Source organism: Ctenocephalides felis, unplaced genomic scaffold (assembly GCF_003426905.1).
Source record: "Ctenocephalides felis isolate EL2017-DRISC unplaced genomic scaffold, ASM342690v1 CF-g0.4_SCAFFOLD_01170, whole genome shotgun sequence".
Taxonomy (NCBI): Eukaryota; Metazoa; Arthropoda; class Insecta; order Siphonaptera; family Pulicidae; genus Ctenocephalides; species Ctenocephalides felis.
Window position 1 is genome coordinate 39,650,091 of NW_020537324.1, and position 23,571 is coordinate 39,673,661.

The 23,571-nt window shown below is 30.9% G+C and overlaps 1 protein-coding gene and 1 long non-coding RNA gene across 2 annotated transcripts; both read left to right on the top strand.

Moving 5' to 3' along the window:
- Positions 1-15,635: 15,635 nt before the first annotated feature.
- On the top strand, positions 15,636-16,749 carry LOC113367218. The gene is made up of 2 exons (XM_026608847.1): positions 15,636-16,175; positions 16,249-16,749. Exons 1-2 carry the CDS (start codon positions 15,636-15,638, stop codon positions 16,747-16,749), a joined length of 1,041 nt encoding a protein of 346 aa, XP_026464632.1.
- Positions 16,750-17,920: 1,171 nt separating this feature from the next.
- On the top strand, positions 17,921-19,014 carry LOC113368203. Its single transcript, XR_003366357.1, has 5 exons — positions 17,921-18,063; positions 18,158-18,303; positions 18,389-18,508; positions 18,579-18,672; positions 18,967-19,014. It is a non-coding gene; the product is annotated as an uncharacterized LOC113368203 (long non-coding RNA).
- The last annotated feature ends 4,557 nt before the right edge of the window (positions 19,015-23,571 follow it).

Consider the following 23,571-nt stretch of genomic DNA (forward strand, 5'->3'; position numbering starts at 1 on the left):
TTTTCAAAGGCGAATCGCGGACGCCAGAGCGACGACACACTTTTTCTTCTATGAGAACCATACATTGAGTTTCGAAGAAATCCCAGACCTTTTGAGTGTCATGAACTGTTAAATTTGATAAATTTTTACTCAATGGAATCTCATGTGTTTTTATTCATCGGTTTTGCATCAACAATGCCTTTTTTGCGTCTTTATCACTTTACCGTACTTCTTGGACTTGGTGCATCTTGGACATTAATACCAGAAACGAAATTTAGAAAGCCAATTTTGTCACTGTCGTACTATCAACATGTCATTTCAGTACACATCGGATCAATTTCATTTTGACTTAAATTGAAGTTTTATTCTTTTCTATAGCAAAAGAGTAAATATGTCGAAAATGCTGCTTAATTCTTTCCGTATTCAAGAGGCATGTAAATAATTCAAATTGTGAGTTATATTTTCATTAATAGTTTGTGCGGGGTTTTTAAATCGGGTTTAGTTTGTTGTTATTTATTTCCATCAGAGTGCGCTAGTATTTTTTTTATTAAATTCTCGAAAATTCGATCACATTATATTAATGTGACAAATCTGCATAAGTCTTCATTCAGTTCTTCAGTTAGATCAAAGTACATTTGGGCAAGCAGAAGAATTTACAGGAGTGAATCTTCCAACAAGTGTGGAAATCATCAGGTATTATTTTTATTGGGCTGAAAACTTACAAAACAAAATAAAATGTTTTCATATAAAACATTTACTCCAAATGTGGTAACGAAATTGATTCAGACGTGGGAAAAATTGATATTCAAGTTATGGATAAATGAAGTATCGCTAGAAAATTGAACCGATTGATTGATAAATATAAAGTACAAATAAAAGCAAGTCTACCGAAACATTATTTCAGGAGTTTGTAGAATCTACGAAAGACTTATTTTATATTGGAAAATGCAAATGCGATATGAAAAGAATACTGTGTTTTGCGGACTGATTCCACAACATTTATAAGCGTTTATGATAGATCAACATAATGAGAGGAAATCTACGATACCAGAATATAAGACAAAAATGAAGATGAACTATCACATCTATAATAACTAGCGATTTTACTCCAGGTGAGATATATATTCCAGATGTTGGTTTTGAGTTTAAGGAGGTTATACGCAGTTGCGATGCAAAAAAAAAGTTTTTTTTACGATTTTTTGTGGATACAGCTTTTATTTATTGTGCATAGTAATTCTGAAAGAGCACACTTTGAAGAATATAACTGTGTACTACTCGTGTCAAAATATGGATGTGCACCGTCTCTGGAGATGATTTTCCGAACGTTCTCCATAAAAAGGCGTTCGGCGGTAAGCATGATTTTATCGGTTTAGATTATCTGAACTAAAGAAGGGTGAATTCTTTCAAAGGATAGTTAAATGCAGGTAGTGAACGAAGAAATAAATAAAATTTTGAACAAAATGGCGGCAATTTGAAAAAAAAATTCATTTTCGATGGAAATTTTTGCTGTAAATTGTCAAAAAAAATAGTAAAAAAAACTTTTTACGTCTTATTTCTTTGTTCAATACCTGAAGAATTTATCTAAAAAGATTGTGTTAAAATTTTAGTCAAATTAGTTGAGCCATCTCTGAGAAATCTTGCTCACCAACTCTGAAATGACAGTTTTGAGATAAACGCGTTTAAAGTTTCAGAAGTAGTTTACACATAGGTAAATTTTGTTTTTTAAACTTTTATGGTATCATCGATTTTAGGGCCATAATAGGGACCTTGTGTAGGATCCTTAGCTTCCAGTAAGTCCAGCTGGTGTTGTCGTCGAGCCATTCTTTCTAGCGCTCTCGCGTCGGAGATCATCTCGCGCTCTGTGTCCTCTTTCTGAGTATAATCATATGCTGCGGTGTCTAATAAAAGCCCAAATGCATTCATAATGTGTAACAATGATGTTGTACCTTCATTGCATATTGCAGCTGCAATGTAAGCCGCCATTTCAACAACTGAAGAAACACATGCAATAATTGGCTTTACTATTCGCAGAAAGTACTTTTTTATTAATTGTTTTTTTATCTTTTTCCATTGATTCAGTTTTATTTTTGACTAGGTCGCGGAGTCGTAAGCCCATCCTTATTTGAACATACCCGATACTTTCTTTTTTACTACCTACTTTATAACGCTCTTACGTGGCCTTACAAATTCAGGTACATCTCCGAAAGTAGTCATCGGATTGACTTCAAATTTTTAGAGAATATACTCAAATATATGTACATTCCGAAAATTCGAAAAAAAGATTTTTTGAAAATTCTAACTGCGTATAACTCTTTAAAAGCAGTTCGGAAAGTTCACAAATACTTCTTATATAAAACGTGGACCATATAGTCCAAGATACAAGTCTTCTAACTATGCCATAATGTGTGACAGATTTGAAATTTCTGATAGAGTTGCTTCTGCCCTGGCGACGGCAATCATGAAAGACCTGGGCGTAAAGGATGATTGGGGTAAACTCCTCATTATGGGTAAACATAAAAGCCTTCGTGACAAACAGAAAAGTAGGCAAGCTCTACAAAAACGATATGATTCATCTAATTTAATAGCATTTTCATTCGACGACCAAAAAAATGATTCTATTACCATGGAAAGAATCGATAGTAAATTTCATCCACGAATGATTAAAGGGGCGCATTTAGTTATTTTAAAAGAACTGAGTTGCCAATTGTTGGGTTACACAAAATTGGAAAATGAAGATTCTGAAAGTAAAATATTCAAATTGAACGAGTTTTTCACTGATAAATGAATAGCTCTCGATTCTTTGATAGGCTTATTTTACGATGGTGAACCAGCAAATACAGGCGTAAAAATGGAATTTTACGTCGACTTAAAATTCAAATAAAGAAGCCACTGCATTGGTTTGTGTGTCTTCTCCACTTTAACGAACTTCCACTTCGGCATTTATTTAACTATTTAGAAAAATCATTGACCACTGGATTACGAACAAAAACAACAAATATCTACAAAGCAATAAGTGTCCATGGGGTGACCCTAAAATTCCTGTCCACATTCAGGGAACTGGGAGACATATTCAATTACTGGCTAACGTATCAAAACGCGTATTAGACCAAAATCACGAAGGAGTTATGACAGCGACACTACAATCTCCTGAAAAGTATCCTCGACTGGAAAGCAAGCGAGATTTCAGCTAAATGTAAGAAATTTTATTGTAAATAAAAAATTTCCAAAAAATTAAAAAAACTAGTGGGGTGTATGGCATCGTGCCTTAAAGCAAATTGCTGGAACTTCCCGTACCGTAACGAAATATTCGAGAAATATTGAATGTTTTCAAATAGATTAAAATCAAAGTTAAAATCATTTGTTCAAAGTATATTAGAACTTAAGTCAAAATTAAAAATAAAATTAGAATTATTTTCAACATACAAAAAAAAAATTGATAAAAAAATTATTTTTTCCAAAATCAATTATTTTGTTAAAACAAGCAGAAAGTTCTTTGAATCATTAAAATCGGACGCTTAGTTCTCTCAAAAACTGCTATTTTTTGCACATTTAACTCTGCATCTTCGAAATGGCTGGGCCTGCCTTTGCCAAAAACTAATAACCACTTCTTCCAAAGATTACAAATTGAATGTTTTTTAGATCATTCAAATCCCATACTCCGTTCTCTCAAAAACTCGACTTCTATTTTCTGCACTCTTTGCTCTTTATCTCCGTAACTGCTAGACCTGCCTTTGTCAAAAACTAATCAGCACATCTCCCTATCAATAGGAATCGAATGTTTTTTTAACCATTCAAATCGGTTGATCCGTGCGCCCGAAAACGTGAATGAAAAAATGCGGACATAAAACACACACACACACATACACAGATCCATTTTTTTCTGAGGTATGCCAAAATGTTCAGAAACCTTCACCCTACGGGAAGTTAAAAATCAAATCGTTTTAATTCAAAAATTTCGAAATTTGCAAAAATACTCAAAATTAAAAATGCGAACTTTTTTAATATTTATATATCAGTATTAATTATCCGATAAAAATACTGATTTTCAAAATCAATATTTGTTATATTAAACTGAAGCATTTTATTATCTTTCAATTATTATTATTTCACTTAATCCTAATCAGATGCGCTACATATATGTTTTTGTTTACAATTCTAACAATTCTCTGTTTGTACACTTATAAGCATTGGTGTATTTTAGACCTATAAAATATGAATTGTGAAATTCACAGTATATATATATATATATATATATATAATCTATTTGAAAATGCACGAAATTACTATTAATCATAAAATAAGTGAAAATCTGGCGCAAAATTCTTTCTCCCCAGAAATCCCGTTACGACAGAAATCCTGTTACAATGAATACTGGCGTCGTGCGACGCCAGTATTTTTTGCAACAGGATTTCTGTCAAGTTTTTTGGTAAGGTAAGCAAGAATTTTGCGCCATATTTTCACTTATTTTATTATCAATAATAATTTTGTGCATTTTCAAATAGATTATTAAAAATATATACCGTAAATTTCACAATACATATGTTATAGGCCTAAAATACACTAATGCTTATAAGTGTACCAACAGAGCATTGTGTGAAATGTAAACAATAAACATTCAAGTATCGTATCCGATCAGGATGAATCCATAAGATGATTTAATATCATATTTCTAAGAATTAAATGAAATAATAATAATAAAAAGATAATAAAATAGTCCTGTTTAGCATAACAATTATTGATTTTTAAAATCAGTATCTTTATTGGATAATTAATATTGTGATAAAAATATTAAAAGGGTTATGAAAAGTTTAGTAAAAGTTTTATGTAAATTTATTATTTTTAAATTTCAAACATTTTGAAATTTAAAAAAATATAAAATTTAGATTTGTTTGCAAGTTAGTATCTTTGCAAATTACGGAATTTTTGAAATAAAACGATTTGATTTTTCTTTAATTTTTTGAAAATTTTGAAATTTTTTGATATTTCAGATAAAATTACGAAAATTTGAAACAAATGCATATTTGATTTTTTTTTGAAAATTTGAATAATTTAAGAGTACTGAATTGCGTTTTCCAAAAACTAATAATTATTTCACATCGCTATATATAGCTATTCACTATATAAAAACTGAACGTTTCCAAAATCGAAGTACATGAATCAAGTACGTATTGATATTTACGTGACAAAATACAGCTTTCCTATTGGACACTGAAAGTTCATTCATCGCCAAATAGGACATGCTCTATTCGTAAAATACGGCAGAAATTTTCGAGGACAGAAGTTGTTGTGAAATCAGTTTCCGACGCTGCTAGGCAACGGTTATAGAAAGAAATTATGTTAAGGATACTGCCGTTGTGAAAAGAGAGCTTAAACATGAAATCTGGCTGGCAAGATCGTAAAATATGTCGGGCAAGATTATAAATTGTGATTTATCATATCGTTGCTCGGTAAAAAACTTTCCGGCACGAACTAATTAGGAAATCTGGCGTCGTGTGCTCCGCCAGAAAAGGCTTTAGAAATAAAAATGTATTATATTATTTAATCTATATCTCGTAAATAAATATTAGAATAAATATATGTTATTCCCAAAAACCCAAAAACAATATTTTTCTACAAAAGTAGTTTGACATGTTTCAATTCTAGGTTACGCTTACATGTGTTATGCTATCTCTCGGAATTGTGCAATATTATAGAACAACATGTGCTAACACTGGGTGCATTCGCGTTGCACGCTTACGCGTTGTGAGCGTGCTTACATGTCATTTTTATCGTTCGACTTGGTGCTGTGAGTGTCACATAAGTACGCTCGTAGCATCATCGTAGGTAGCTCGTAGCACATATTTTGCGCTCATATATGCTCACGCCACAGAGGTAGGGCTAGTGTTAGAAGTACAGTAAACCCTCGCTTTACGCGGCAAGTGCGTACCGTGCAGTATGGGAACCGTGCTATAAGAAACTCGTATTTAACATACAATTCAGGCTAATTTGTAGTGCGTTCTATGGAACCTTACATAGTGCTATGAGAGACTCACAGTTGGTACAAATCGCACCATTTTTATCGTGCTGTACGGAGACCAAAAAATACAACTTGAAGTAGGAGTAATACGGACGAAATGACATGTAGAATATTGACACCTTATTCAAAAATTGGCGCGACGCAGTAGTCAGCTCAAACGTGTTTTTAGGCAGCTATTATATAATCAGGCATGTCTAAAAGATAAAAGTCGATAACAAAATTTACATCAATACCCTTTTGTACAACGAACTTAAGGGCTGTTGACCAAATACCGTGTAATAAGAAGCTCGTGTAGTCGGAGGGATGTCGGATTTTTAGCTCCGTGTAGTATGAGAACCGTGTACCCAGAGTGCCGTGTAAAGCGAGGGTCTACTGTATCGAGGCAAAGTATCGATACCGAGTACTGAAAAAAGAATCGAGGCAAAGTATCGATTCTAAAAAAGTATCGTGAGAAAAGTATCGATACTACTCAGTATCGAATATTGAGTACTTACTTTTCACTAAAATCAAACATAAGTGCAAGAGAAATCTAAAACTCTCTACAGTGTTAAATCAGCATCATTTTCAATATTTTGAGAAGTTTAAAACAATAATTTTTTGATACTAATTGCAAATTCGATTTATATCAAAAAGAAAAATGCTTATTAATTGAAAAATAGTATCATTTTGTGACGAAAGTATTTATTTATGAATTTAGTATCGGCTAATTTATATCAAAAAGAAAAATACTCAATAATTATAAAATAGTATCGTTTTGTGACAAAAGTATTCATTTATAACAATAGTGTTGGCTAATTTATATAAAAAATACTCATTAATTAAAAAATAGGATCGTTTTCTGACGAAAGTACTCATTTATAATAATAGTGTCAGCTAATTTATATAAAAAAATACTCATTAATTAAAAAATAGTATTGTTTTGTGACGAAAGTATTCATTTATAACAATAGTGTCAGCTTATTTGTATAGAAAAAATACTCATTAATTAAAAAATAGTATCGTTTTCTGACGAAAGTATTCATTTATAATAATAGTGTCGGCTAATTTATATCAAAAAGAAAAATATTCAATAATTAAAAAATAGTATTGTTTTGTGACGAAAGTATTTATTTATGAATTTAGTATCGGCTAATTTATATTAAAAAGAAAAATACTCATTAATTATAAAATAGTATCGTTTTGTGACGAAAGTATTCATTTATGAATTTAGTATAGGCTAATTTATATCAAAAAGAAAACTCATTATTTAAAAAATAGTATCATATTATAAAAAATAGTATTATATTATTTTGTGAAGTTGCAAAAGTATCATTGTTTCGAATTAAATTGTGATTCACCAGAAATATTTGACGATTAAAAATAATTACCTATCTACGAAAGTGATGACTTTCAATAGAAGTTTCAATAGTTTCACTTTAATTTAGAACTAAAAATATAACTTTAATAGAAATACTTAATGAATATAAATTAGTACTTATTTTCAACAAAAGTATCAAATTTTGAATATAGAAACGAAAATATAATAATTTTAATAGGAATACTCAATGACTATAAATTAGTATTATTTTTTTTATAAAAAAGTAGCGATTTTCAAATAAAATTACGCTATATTGTTTCGAAATAGTTATTGCACATTTTTTTATTCAAATTAATTACAAAAAATATACAATTATAATCAGAATAAAAACTATATAAAAAAATTTAACACCGCGTATAATATATAATGAAAGCTTACAAAACTAATAAATATTGAGAATAGACAGAGAAACAAAATAAAATCTAACATTACCATAATTAATTCTATTATCATTAAATACGCAATATGAAAACTAAATTTTATAATATTGTAGGGTATGGTTTCTTTCGAAGCATTCAACCTATATGAAAACTAGGCTTTTATTCAATCGCGTTAGTTATAATACTGATTATGAATTATATTCGAAACTAACAATAGGAAGATACGAAATAATTGTGTTAAGAAATCTTTAGAGCTATTTTACTATCATCTTATTACATATAATAGTTGTATGTGCACCGATGCACTGGACGCATTTGCATATTATGTTGTTTTTACAATAGATTAGGTACAATGACCATCCCTTTAACCCAAAAGTAAACAGCTTATTGTAAAAATTGGAGATATGAGCAATTGTTAATTTACCTGCAGACACAGATAGGAAAAACCTATATACAGTAAACCCTCGCTTTACGCGGCAAGTGCGTACCGCGCAGTATGGGGACCGTGCTATAAGAATCTCGTATTTAACATACAATTCAGGCTAATTCGTAATGCGTTCTATGGAACCTTACATAGTGCAGTATGGGAACCGTGCTATACCAACTCAGAGTTGGTACAAATCGCACCATTTTTATCGTGCTGTATGGAGACTAAGAAATACAACTTGAAGTAGGAGTAATACGGACGAAATGACATTTATGACATTGACACTTTATTCAAAAATTGGCGCGACGCAGTAGTCAGCTCAAACGTGTTTTTAGACAGCTATTATATAATCAGACATGTCTAAACATTAACACCCTTTTGATATCAAGTTTCTATAATCACTCATAGTTTGCGCAAGGAATTTATGCGCAGTTGAACAAAAACCGTGTAATAGGAAGTCCGTGTAGTCGGAGGGATGTCGGATTTTTAGCTCTGTGTAGTATGGGAACCGTGTACCCAGAGTGCCGTGTGAAGCGAGGGCCTACTGTAATCTTATATTTTTATTACATTTAATAATAAAATGATTAAGAAATAATTAATTGATTTCAAAAGATTGAAAAAGCAAAAATTAGTTGTAAGTTTAGATCGCGACGATATGATTTGCCGACGCCGCGTCATCCGCGTAGAACAATGAGATGACAAAGCTGCCGCCACTACAATCGTAAGTCTTACTTATTTTAGAAATGAGATTATAAAGTAATATTTATTTTAGAAAAAAAAATATTGGCTTTAAAAATTAGAATCGAAAATGGAATGTCTTAATAAATTATTTAACCAAAGTTGGTTGCGTGACAATTTCGCAGATAACAAGATTTTTGCATACAATATACAAAATTTATAATCGTTGATAAACATATGTTCTCGGGGGTAACAGAAATTATATTATCGACGTACGTAGTCTTAAACTTTAATTCTTTTATTTATTGGTAATCATTGGCTTCAAACTGGGGGCATTCATAAACATTTTCTTCAACAAAAACCATATAGGGCTCGCCCGTAGGTAAGCGGTTAAGAATGACGGGACCTGAATCAGAGGTCTCGGGTTCGATACCCACTTCGAGTAGCCTGTTGTCAGGCAGCAGTGACAACGATTTTCACTTGGAAATATAGATAGCAATATATTTCCAAGTGAAAATAGCCCTTGCCCGGCATTGCTGAACCTATAAAAAGTCAGCCCTATTAGATTAAATCTAATAACAAAAATAACAAGAAATAAATTAATAACATTAATTTTAAATAATTTTAAATTTTAATTTTAATATTAATATTAATTAAGCATACGCAAACCAAATTGCATTTATTTATTAATTGTTAAATTCTTTATAATCCCGTAAAAATGCCAAGCTGTGTATCACAATTATTTTTTAATATTAGTATTAATATCAATTAATTTTAAATTTAATTAATTTTAAATAATTTTAAATTTTAATTTTAATATTACTATTAATTAAGTATATGCTAACCAAATTTCATTTATTTATTAATTGTTAAATTATTTATAATCCCGCAAAAATGCCAAGCTGTAGATCACAATTATTTTTTGTTGAGCTGATTGATCCAGAAAGTAATAAAATTTACACAATTACCGTTACCGCCAGTTGCCGCCATGTTGATGATCATTGACGCTCACAGTATCCAAAATGAACAAAATTTGGTTATCGATTCTAAGCGCTTATCGGCCATGTCGAACGCTAAAAATTTGTGCTTTTAAGCGTGAGCGCTCACAGCGCGTAAGCGAATGCACCCACCCCAAGAAGCAATGAACAAGCAGTCTCAATTCAACCACTATAGCCACTTCCATTTTATTGAAAATTCTGTCTGTTTTTTAAATATATTCTGTAAATGTGTACGTAAGTCTTTTTATTTATTCTGATAATCAGTTTCTGCAAATTGGCACAACATAAAAGGTGGCACGTGATGAATTTCGAACTAATATATTGAAAAAAAATTGACAAAAAAAAAAAAATCGCAAAAATTTTATTTCTGAACGGACCCCAAAACCGGAAACAAGGGCGCGCAGCTCTATCAAAGTTCTTAAGCAATGCCAGGTACAAATGACGCATGAGAAATTATAGCGTTTTATGCTAAAGGATGCTATCTGGAACTGAAGGCGAAAGACGCCATTATGCAGTGCTGGATTACCCCATAGGCCCGTGAGGCCCGGGCCTAGGTCGGCACAATTTAGGGGGCGGCAAATTTTTCAGAATGTCAAAATTTTAAACTCGATGAAATGTCACGACAATTTATTTTAAGGATAGATCCTGAATTTTTTTTGTAAATTTAGAGATCATTCATCATCATATATGAAACAGTTTATTATTCGTTGGTGCCGCATTGATATTTTTCTTGATGTATCAAATTTAATACAATATTTATCAAACTGATAAGCTTTTTTGGAGAATTATTTAAAATCTGTTCGTTTTTTGTAATTTTGTTAAGGTGAATCTTATATATAAAACGCTTTAAAAATTGTTCGATGGTTTCTTATATCATTTTCGGTATTAAATCAAACCATGATGAATTAACATAATATATTAATTGTTGTTCATTAATGTATTATGTTAAAATTTATTTTTTGTTTGTTTATGCAAATATATTTTTTTTAAATAAGCCTGTAGGATAAAACAGAATCCTAAACTAAAATATCTGACAATTAGGTATGCTTTCTCCAATTGGCATTTTTTCAACTTCAGGAAGACTAAGTTATAATAATCCCAAAAAATCCTAAATAAAATTGTTTATATATCTCTACGCTTCAAGATCTCCTGAACATTTTGACATACCTTATATTAGAAAAAATGGATGTATGCATGTGTTTGTGCGGTTACAATTTTTTGCCAATTGACATTCGATTTATAATATCGGAAAGATGTGCTGATTTGTTTTTTGCAAAGACAGTTCCATCCATTTCGGAATAGAGGGCAAAGAGTTAAAAAAATGCCAATTCAATTTTTCAAAAACGGAGCGTCCGATTTGAATAATTCAAGACACATTTTACTTGTATGACGAAATAAAGAACTATCGAAAATTTTGCGAGAGCATGGTCAGCGTTTTTGGTTATCCAAAAAAGGGTCATTTGATGGTAAAAAATGATCATCGGGCATACGCACATCAAACTATCAGATTTTTTATAAAAAATTTATGAATTATTACAAATTTTGTCTTCAATATTTTGAATCATTCCGTACCAAGATTTTTAACTTTTAAAGTTCACTAGATAGTTTAAGTGTCCTTTGCAAGGATCAATCGACATGAATGATTCAAAAAATATTCGCTTGGCTTTAACCGCAAAGCGTACTGTTTATGCCAAAGGCAGGTTTAGCATTTTTGGAGATACAGAGCGCAGAAAGTGCAAAAGTGGTGCAGGTTTTGAGAGTACAGATCATCCGATTGGAATGACTCAAAAAATATTTTGTTCTTGGTATTTTAATGGTATGAAGAAATAATTATAATTATTTTAAAACTATAGTTTTCCGAAAAGGCAAGTACACTGGTTTCATAATTTTGAGAAAATTGAAATACCTAAAATTTTCAAATAATCGAATTATTTTAAAATTAAAAAAACACAAAATTTTTGAATGTCTCGGTTTTATTTATCGAGTTTAGTCCAATGACTTTTTATTTTGTGAAATCTGTTCAGGCGTTTTTGAAAATTAAATTTTGATTCATCACATCACAAAAGCGACTTTTAACACAAATTTTGACTATGAAATTTTATCAAACTTTGATGAAGTTTTAAAATTGGCAAATCTTTCAGAATTTTTTTTCAGTTTTAAAAATCGGTTTCTGGCTTTATTGCAAAAACGTAATATTTTTGCTTTTTTATTCTTATTTCAAACAACCGGCTTGGCCGATCGTCTCGCAAACCTAATCGGTCCGGCCGGTTTTTACCAAAAACTAATGAATACGATTTCGAACCAAGATCTTCAGAATGGTTTTTGAATTTTTAAAATCGGCTTAAGATTGTGGGCTAAAACGTTTACGAATTTTTTCTTTCTTCTGCTAATTACTGCCTTCCTAAAAATTAAGGTAATTATTCATTCCGTTAATATAAGTAATTTTTTTTTGAATTATTTTGAAACCAGTCTCTCGGTTCTTTCAAAAACTGAATTGCGATTTTGCACTTTTGTTCTGCATTTTCCAAACGGCTAGACCTGTACTTGCCAAAAACTAATTAGAACTTTCTTATCTATGGGAATAAAACATGCATATCACACACACACAACAATTTTTTTTAAGGTATGCCAAAACGTTCAGAAATGTCTGAAACGTAAAAATATGCAAAAAAAAACGATTTTTTGCGATTACTATAACTTACGAATACTTTGCGCAAAGTTAAAAATTGCATTTAAGTAATTTAGAATAAAATTATGGTTTAATTAAAAAAATAAAAATTTGTCTATCAAAAAGGGCGCCTGATCAGATAGGGCCTAGGGCGGCAGAAAGCTTAATCCGCCACTGCAGTGCTGGATTACCCCATAGGCCCGTGAGGCCCGGGCCTAGGGCGGCAGGATTTGGGGGGCGGCAAATTTTTCAGAATGTCAAAAAAAATTTAAACCCAATAAAATGTCTCGATAATTTATTTCAAGGACTAATCCTGATTTTTTTATAAATTTACAGATCGTTTTATATAAAATAGAATGTAACTCGTAATAGGCGAGTGTAATCATTGATTATTAAAAATAACACAGACATCGTATAACAATAACATGTCTCTTATCTTGATGGCTATCCAGAAAGACTTTTTAAGTGTTTATTCATGATCTCAAATGTCGTTCAAGTTTAATTTATTAACGCAACGATAAATAATTCATCTGCTCTTATCATATCTAAACTAAACATATCCCAATAAAGAACCATTGTACTAGATTTTTATCGCCTAAAACAATAACTTTGGCGAGCAGTGCTCGGGTTCAAGTCAGTGGTTTCCAATTTTTGCGATGCGCACCCCAATCTAATAAAAAAATTGTGCCCTACTTTAATTTTTCTAACAATATCATTTCATAAATATTCAAATATTTAACTGATATTATCAAACTATAAATTAATATGCAATATTATGTAAAAATATACATAAAAAGTGAAAAAAATAATGATTTTTTATGTATATTTTTACCTAATATTGCATATTAGCTTGTAGTCTGATAATATCAGTTAAATATTTGAACATTTATGAAATGATATTGTTAGAAAAATAAAAGAGGGCGCAATTTTTTTTATTAGATTGGGGTGCGCATCGCAAAAATAATTAGAATTTCAAAAAAAAAAATGTTTTATTTTCGAAAATAGTATTTTCGAAACAGTGCGTCACTCTTGGAAAAACCTCGCGCCCCGCTAAGGGTTGGAACGGGGTTAAGTGGCTGAAATCAAATAATAACAACTGTATAAATCTAAGATCGAACTATAAACAAAACGAAGTAATTATTTTAGTTTTACGATAGCCGTTTAAGTGAAAAGTCTTATAATTTTATTATTGTGTTCAGTACCAGTAAAGAATTAAATTAGATATTATTTTGAATTAGACTCTTTTTTAACTAAGTTGTTAGGTTTGTCTGATTTTTTATTCACAATTTATTATTACAATTTATCATTTTATTTACAATTACAATGAGTGCGTACCGAAAAAAACTAAGTGGTGCAGAATATCGTAAAAGGAAAACAGAAGAATCTTTAAAATAAGAGTGTTTACTGAATAAAATTCCAAAAATTTCTAATTTTATGAGAACTGTGACAAGTTCAAGAAAATTTGTAAGTTATGATCAGAATGCATTAGGTTCATCTGTTGTAAGTATTTTGATTACTTGTTAGTATTTTTTTTAAGAATAACCTTGAAAAAAAACGTTTTTTTTTTAATATTTTTGAGCTTTTCGAGTTTGCGTCAATCGACGTCAATTTCGATGTAATGAGCTTAGTAACTTACCGGAGGCTAAATTATAGTAATTGCAAAAAAATCGAAAATGAAAATTTTCATGTTGTATTTTGACCAGACCTCTTAGTCATAGATTTTTCATGTTAAACTGCGCAATAACAAGCTGCAATCGTAAAGCAATCAAAGTTACTGTTGAATATGGTAAAGATATTTAAAATTTCTAGGTATTGAATTTGGCAGCAAGTTTTTACTTGAGGAAATGTGACATAACACAATCACATATTGTTTTAACCTTAATATTAACGCTAGAATTTCTTGGTAGCCAGCGAATTTGCTGTTAGTCTCTAGAAGATCATTTATTGACTTATTAAGGTTTTGCTTTGATTTTTTCTCAATTCTATCGTTCTTGATATTAACAATTTGTAAAAATGGATATTCATTAAAAATATGTAAGAATTTTGGGAGATCTTAGAAATGAATGAAGTTTTTAGAAATGAATTTATAAGAAGGCAGGTTCAGCGGTTTGATAAAGTGAAAATGTTTTGAAAATGTCATTTCGCGATAATATATGATGATTTGGCATAATAGCATCAAATAGTCAGATGTTTTAAAGAAGTTTAAATAAGAAGTACAAATTTTGATTACATTTCCGGGTCCCATACCAAGATTTACAATATTCAACAAAGAGACTGCTAAGCGGCGCTTATGCGCTTCGATATATCGTATTTTTGTCTATCGTAGCTTTTTTCATGAAAAAAGTAGCTTTTTTAGCTTAGCATACAGGTATATAACATATATTCAATTACAATAAATTATCCTACGAAAAGTTAATTATGAATATATTAACGTCAGTTGTAAAAAGATATTTTTGTTTTTAGCCGGAATTAAACGATACTTCAGCACAAAATACAGAAGCACAACCAAAACCTTCTGTATTGGATGATATAAATTCAAGCCAAACAACGTCGAATTTTTTTTATCAAAAGATGCGAAAGAAAATTTATTAGCAACCGATACGTTTCAATTGAGTGATGATCCTTCTTTCTGGAATTTAAACGATAAAACACGAGATTTTATAACTAGAAACGGTATACCAACAAATAATGTAACAGATTTTAAAAATTCGAGAAATGTTTAAAACGATAAAACGAGATTTTGTTCTGACAGTTTGTTCAAATACAACCTCGTGAGTTGTTAATATATTCAGAAAAAAAGGGTCGATATTTTGTGCTCTATATTTACTATTTGGTAGAAGCGGTGAAGTAAACGCTTTTACTGGTGAAGGGTTTCGAGATTGGAAGAACTCAAAAGCGCGCATTAAAGCTCATGAAAACTCTGATTTTCATAAAACCAACATTAGCCACTTTCTGTCAACACAACATTAGCTGTCATTCAAGGTCGTGTTGATCAACATCTAATGAAACAGCTCGATAAAGAAATTTTATACTGGAAAAAAGTTTTATATCGAGTAATTGCGATCGTTAAATCTCTCGCCATAAGAGGGCTGCCATTCAGAGGACATTTGGAACGAATTGGAGATCAACATAATGGATTTTTTTTTGGGTTCTGTCGAGCTTCTTGCTGAATTTGACCAATTTTTACAAGAACATTTAAAATTATACGCGCATCCCGGTCGTGGAAATACCTCTTATTTATCTAAAACAATTTACGAAGAAATAATATCATTAGTTCAAAGTGAAGTATTGAAACATATTTCCAAAGAAGTGCAATCTGCTAAGTATTTTGGTGTAATTGTGGATTCTACGTCTGATATCGCTCATGTAGATCAATTGACAATAATTATTAGGTATGTACGTGATAATGGCGAAATTGTCGAAAGATTTTTAGAATTCATTCCAAATACTGTCCATAAGGCTCAAGATATTGAAGATGCTCTATTAAAATCTATTGAGAGAAATGGTTTGGATATTATGAACTGCCGTGGTCAATCATACGATAATGCAAGCAATATGTCAGGTGTATACTCAGGAGTGCAGTCAAGAATCAAAGCAACTAACCCCTTAGCAGAATACGTTCCTTGTGCAGCTCATTCCTTAAATTTAGTGGGAACTTGTGCAGCGGAATCTGTAACCCAAGTTGTCGGCTTTTTTCTACTCTGCAAGAATTATACATTTTTTTACCATTTCAAACAATCGTTAGGAGATCTTAGTACAGCATACAAGTTTAAGACTCAAAAACCTTTCTCAAACTCGTTGGTCTGCTCGACATGATGCTTGTTACGCATTAGAAAAAGAGTGGTCTGGCACAATTATTGCATTGAAATTTATTGCTGAAAACAAATATGAAAATCCTACAACACGGTGTCAGGCTAGGGTATTGCTGCAAAAATTACAGCATTTGGAAACAGCAATACTAGTCCTTGTTTCGAATGCAATTTTGGAACGCTTCAATGCTGCTAATAAAAAATTTCAAGACTCAAAATCTAATTTATCATCTGTTTCACAAATGTATAGTTTTTTGGCATTATTTTTACAGGACATGAAAGATAAACAATTTTCCGAATACGAGGAAAAAGCCATAGCACTTTCTGGGGTAAAAAACTATTATCATGACAACTATCGTAAAGAACCCGAAAATTTCAGGCAGACGAGTCACAAGAGCATGAAAGAGTATTTTTATGTGGAGAAGAAAATTTTCTAATAAATATTTATTATCGAATTTTAGACACTTTAGGTGTTCAATTGGCAGGCCGTAAAAGTGCTTATCATACGCTCTATGAAAAATTTAATATTGGCAGATGAGTTACTAAGTATCCTGAAGATTTGGAAGACACATTAGGAAATGAATGCATTCATTTACATCACCTACTCATAGAATCTTTTTCAAGTAAGGAAGATGTTCGTTCCGGACAAGAAATATATAATTTTTTGCATTCGAATAATCTTCATGAAGTTCATCCAAATATAGACATTGCTTTACGCATCTTTTTGAGTATTCCTGTTACAAATTGTTCAGGAGAAAGGACTTTTTCTACTTTGAAAAGGGTAAAAACATATTTACGAGCAAGTATGGGCCAAGATATAGACTTAGTGCTTTAGCATTACTGACTATCGAAGCACAACTTGTTCAAGAAATTGATTACAATGATATTGTTGATGTTTTTACTCAGACAAAATCCAGAAAAAAATTATTTACGAATAGCTATAAATTATAGTTTTAGAAAAATGTGTATTATATTTATATTATATTGTTAATATTTAATAAACATTTATTTGTATTATTTAACAATTATTATTTCAAAAAATAAAAAAATGTATCTAAGTAATTTAAAATAAAAATATATTTTTTAAATAACAAATTATATTTTTGTCTATTACAAAGGGCGGCTGACTTCATAGGGTCTAGGGCGGCAGATAGCTTAATCCGCCACTGATCATATGTTATTATTCTCTTGACTATTAGTCAAGAAAACCTAAATAATTTCTTATATTGAAAATGAGAACAAAACATACAAAGCACCCCAGACAGCACAAGACATGCCAGGGAATGTCCCACTTGTCCTCACAATCTCCTAATATCGCGATATCCTATGAATATCCTATGAATATGCAACGGGACGTCTCAAAACCAAAGGACTCGAGCAGGTATAACGCACGGGTTCACGAACATGTCGCTCCCGTACGCGCACGGCTTGAGACCTCTAAACGTATATGTTTGTCTCTTTCTCTTTCGTCGCGTCGGTTTTGCGCCCTTTAAGGTTGGGGTTAGCGTCATCAAACAGACGCTATATGTAGAATTATCATAGTTTTTGAGTAATTGAGTAATAATAGTGAAAATTTTATTTGTTTTATATAATTATATGAGCGTGCGTTATAAATAATTAATATTATTTATCAAAATACTCTAAAATTGAGTAATAATAGTGGAAATATTATGTGTTCTATATAATTATATGTGCGTGTGTGTTATAAATATTGCAGCAACATATTGAAAGGGGGGCAGATATAAACGATGGTAATTAAAGCTTTCTGTGTACTGTTATTTGAAATACTATTTTACTAGTACAAATAGAATTTTTAATTTAATGCTAACATTTCTACCCTGCCAGCTTATCCAGCAGCCATGCCTAATTTTGTATCAAATGCTGTGTTTGAAAGAGAATTAACAAAGAAGAAATGCTCTCCACTATGTTTGTTGGAGGAGCTTCAACTTATGGAGGCTATTCTTCTGAGCAAAGATATCAAAATACAATTGGTAATCAAAAGTTTATATAGATTTATTTTTATTTGTTAACTTTATCATATACTAAACAAACTTTCTCTTTATATTCTGTATTTAGCCATCAGAGTCCAGCTATGAAAATCCATTTTTGATGATGGTTTGGACAAAGAATTTTGCTAGGGACGAGGAAAGGGCAAAAATAAATTTTGTGATCTAGTGCCTTGCGATGTCATCACAGGTAATTTATATATCTTATACTTATGATGTGTTGTAAATTATGAATTAAACTAATATATAATTAATTCCAGGAATTGCTTTGAAAAATTTGCCGCATGAGACATAGTTTACTGTTTCAGAGGCTGCAAAAAGCTGGCTGCGACGTGCCAATAAATATTATACAAGGTATTTTTGTGAGATGTGTACTATATGTTTTTCCTATTTACAAAAAAATCATGATTATTGACTGGTTAGTTGTATCAATGTTAGTGCAAAATTTGTGCTGTGTACACATTTTTAGATGTAAAAAACCAAGTTTAATATTCACTCGTAATGACATCAAATTGTGTCGATGTATTTGGAATTAGAGATTATTTTATAAATCTCTGTCTATTTTGATTGATGTATCGCTCTTAAAGAACTTACTCATATATATATATATATATATATATGCATTTATTCATTTGTTTTCTATTTCAGGAGAGAAAATCAACCATGAACTAGGATTGAATGCCGAATTAATTATATTTTTAATATTGTAAAATAAGTTATTTTGAATTAAAGTTGTATATATTAAATTTTGTTATAAAATTATCTCAGGATTTTGTTATTTTGTAATAAAAGTTTACTTTGTGAAATTGTGTTCTTTTATTTTATTTTTAATCCAAATTTATTTTTCATCTAAAAAGTAAAAAACAATTCCATAATTATATCCTATTCATGTCCGGTTTATGTCCGGAATATCCCGCGCGGGATATCCTACAGAACGTCCCATAGGTGCGACATATTAACATGTTTCGGATAAGATGAGGATAAGCGGGATATCCGTAAGGCTATCGCAGGGACAATGAATGTCCGCGCGTGGATATCCTGTGGACGTTTTCCAGGATGTCTTGTGTTGTCTGGGACAAAATTGATTTTCAAATATATTACAAACATATTTTTACAAAACATTCAAAATTAGTAATGAAATGTTTATAAATGTTATAATTATTATACTTATAAAAATTATCATTTTAAAATTTGAAGTAACTAAAAGCACACAAGTGTTTACAAAGTTTACAAGTAGATTACAAATTTACAAGGAATGATTAATATTAATTACTTAATGACTAACAATATATAAAAACTACACAGAAATAATGTAAGAGCTTTTACAAAAGTATAATAAATTTACACGGACGGACTAATATTAATTTCTTAATGATTAAATAATATATTAAAAAGTTAAAAAATTAGAATAGAAAAGTATAAAGTCTAAGTATGTACTAATTAGAGTATATACTATAGATAGATAATGGAATAGTATAATTAGAATAAATGACAAATAATGCACAATTTTGGAAAGTTAAATTCCACAAAATTGAGAGAAAACTAAATTCCAAGAATTAAAATTCATTTATGAGTAATTTTTCTTTCATTTTTGGTCAAACTAAAGACTTAGACATTATTCGCGATTTGTAAATTGAAGGGAATATTGTTGACAAGTAGGTAGGACATAATCGTCCGATTCATTGCAAATGCGATCATAAGGCTTGGGAACCCACGGTGCATAGATAAAGGAAGTGTGACACGGTGATCCATCCAGATCCATCAACACTACAAATATATGTATATATATATATATATATATATATATATATAAATATAAATATATTTTGAATTATTTCAGCATTGTATTAATTAAACTGTTTGCAAAATAAACATTTTAGCGCTATGTGATAACTTTTATTTTTCTTTTAATCATAAAATTACAATTATTATATAATAAAATGTAATTAATATATAGATAATAGTTATACATAATCAATATACAATATACAAATATATATTTTTCATTATTTCAGCCTTGTATTATTCACATTGTTTGCACAACAATTTGGTCTAGTAAGCATTAAATTTTGATAATATAACAATTTAATGACTTATAATTTTTCTTTTTACTAAACATAACAATTTTACTATTCATAGTACTCCGAATTGTATTTTTATAACAATAAGGTTATGATACTTACTTTATTCTTCTAACCGCAGCGATGATTTTCTTTCCACTTAGCTGTAGAAAATGTATATAATTTGCAGTCACTTTTTCTGCTGGTTTTTCTACAACCCAGTACACAACAGCTTAGTTGGCTCATTATTAAATATCTTATTTAAATTTGAAATAAACAAATATTTTATGTGTTCTTGTTTGAAATTTCGATTATAATAGTGTTAACTCTACCGTATTTATTATAACACAATTTTCTCTTGGTCACTTTATTTACTCAACTACACTACGTTCTCTATTATACGCATTATGTACTATACTTGTTTTACATATTACTCAACGCCTACTAGATACCTGTCATCTATTCATAGTTAACATTCGGCTATCCTGATCAATTCTCGTCCTCGAGAATGTAGTTTTCGAATTTCTTTAGTCATTTCCATTGCCTTTAGTCGTTCCCGAGTTACCATCACTCCCTGTAGTATTTGGAGTCCTTTCTATTTCTTCTAGCATGAAATCCATGTTCCTTCTCTTCTCTACAACTGAACACTTTGCTAATGGACTCTTCACAACTCGATGACTCTTCACAAGTGCAACTCGACTCTTCACGATTGGACTTTTCACTGATGGACTCTTCACTATTGGGCCCCTCACGACTACAATAGGATTCTTCACGATTGGACTCTTCTCTCTTGGGTTCTTCACGATTACAATAGGATTCTTCACGATTGGACTCTTCACCTTTGGGCTCTTCACAGGATTCTTCACAATTGGACTCTTCATTATTGGGCTCTTCACGATTACATCAGGATTCACGATTGGACTCTTCACCATTGGACATAATGTTTACTTATCTATGATTGGACTCATCACTAATGGACTCTTCACTATTGGGCTCTTCACGATTACGACAGGATTCTTCACGATTGGACTGTTCACTAATGGACTCTTCACCATTGGACTGTTCACTAATGGACTTTTTACTACTGCGGTCTTTGTTAAAGCAATTGCCTCTAATGAAATTTTATTGCCTCAGCCCTAACAATTTCCTCCTTAAGCGCTAACTCTAATGCGCCTAGATCATCATCATCATATCTACCTTCTCCATTTCCTCATAGCACACTCCTATTGACTCTCTCCCTATTAGCGCAATACAATCATCGATCTCGCTTCCCAACACCATTTTGTATACCTCATGATTGGGCACTACACCAGACCACTCTCTCATCACGAACCATCGATACCATCATTTTCATCATTTCCTCTTCTCGGCGTTTGCTTTCCAAATATATTTTGTATAACTCTTGTAGCTTATTCATATTGTTTTCTTTTTAGACTCATTTTTTTAGCAATCAGAAATACATAAAGATTCCTATGAGCTAAAATGACAATATTTAAGAGCGATGCCTAAGAAGTACTCCAATGAGAACTTCTCGGTTTTACAATTAATATGATAATATATTAGACCTAATCTAAGACTAAGTTTAAAGGCCATTGTCGTTTCAATCTCCTCATGCCAACAGGTTGAGTAATGTCAACTATAGATGGGTTCGAATGTAAGTCCAATTTGCGCCTGTATTTTTCCTTGAATTCTTTGAACGTTAATTGCACCGTTTTCATTGTTTTTTGTTATTGAAATGTCACAAACATAATCTCACACTTTTTGATCGACTCTAAAATATCTTTATGTATATCCCTGGTAATCCTTCAGTTATCCCACTTCTGAATTGTTAACTCTACCGTATTTATTATAACACAATGTTCTCTTGGTCACTTTATTTACTCATCTACACTACGTTCTCTATTATACGCATTATGTACTATACTTGTTTTACATATTACTCAACGCCTACTAGATACCTGTCATCTATTCATAGTTAACAATCCTAGACAATATACTAATAGGTTAACAATAGCCTAAATTATTGCTCAAAGTGACCACTACGAACGCTTTGGTCGATTTGACTTCCCTTTCCATGCCTTCTCACATAACCTACTCTTCTTTTATCTATGCTTAAAGCTTGTAACTGTATTCCTCAGAGCGTGACTGCAGAGCCCATGCAGCGCCGTAATAAATATGAACTAATTGTAGCTATCAGTGTGTGGTTTTCATGGGTTTTATAAGTTTGTTAAAGAAAAAAGATATTAAATAATTGTTCTAAATAATAATAAACAATATACGGTGATAATGTGAACGCTGAATGTTTATTGAAATTATTAAATTTACTTCAACGTACTTAAAACATAATTAAGTATAATGATTAATTAAATAAAGAAATGCAGTAAACATTTTTAAGGTTAAGTGCCTCAAAGCTTTTGTCATAATATCGGAATAGTTCTTAATAAAAACAATATAATAATGATAAAAATATTTTATCAATAGAATAAGTAAATAATGAATTAATTTACTCATTTTTTATTATTTTTGGTCAAACTAAAGACTTACAAAAGACATTATTATAAAGACATGATTTGATTCCATCCTCCATCAAATAAAATTGCAGGAAAAAAAACTACATTAACTTTTCGAGGCTTGTAAATTAAAGGAAATATTGTTTGCAAGTAGGTAGGACTTAATGCTTTGTCCGATTTTTTTCCTCTAATGAAATGTTTACTGCAAATGCGATCATAGGGCTTGGGAACCCACTGCGGTGATCCATCAACACTACAAATATATATTTTGCATTATTTCAGCATTGTATTAATTAAACTGTTTGCAAAATAAACATTTTTGCGCTATGTGATAACTTTTATTTTTCTTTTAATTATAAAATTACAATTATTATATAAATAAGCCTTTTATTTCTTGCCTATTTACAAATTTTTATATCATGATTATACTAACCTAACATAAGCGTGTATATACAGAACATTATAGTAATATGTAATATTAATATTTATTATAGTTTAATATGTAATATTAGTCGGCAAGAACCCCGGGTTGGGTATAGGCCTCCTCCAAAGATGCCCATGCTTCTCTATCTTGTGCAATATCTCTCCAGATCGTGCCAGCTGTTCGTCTCAGGTCGTCTTCCCATCTGGTTAGTGGTCTTCCACGATTACGCTTACCCGCTTGACCATTCCACGATGTTGCT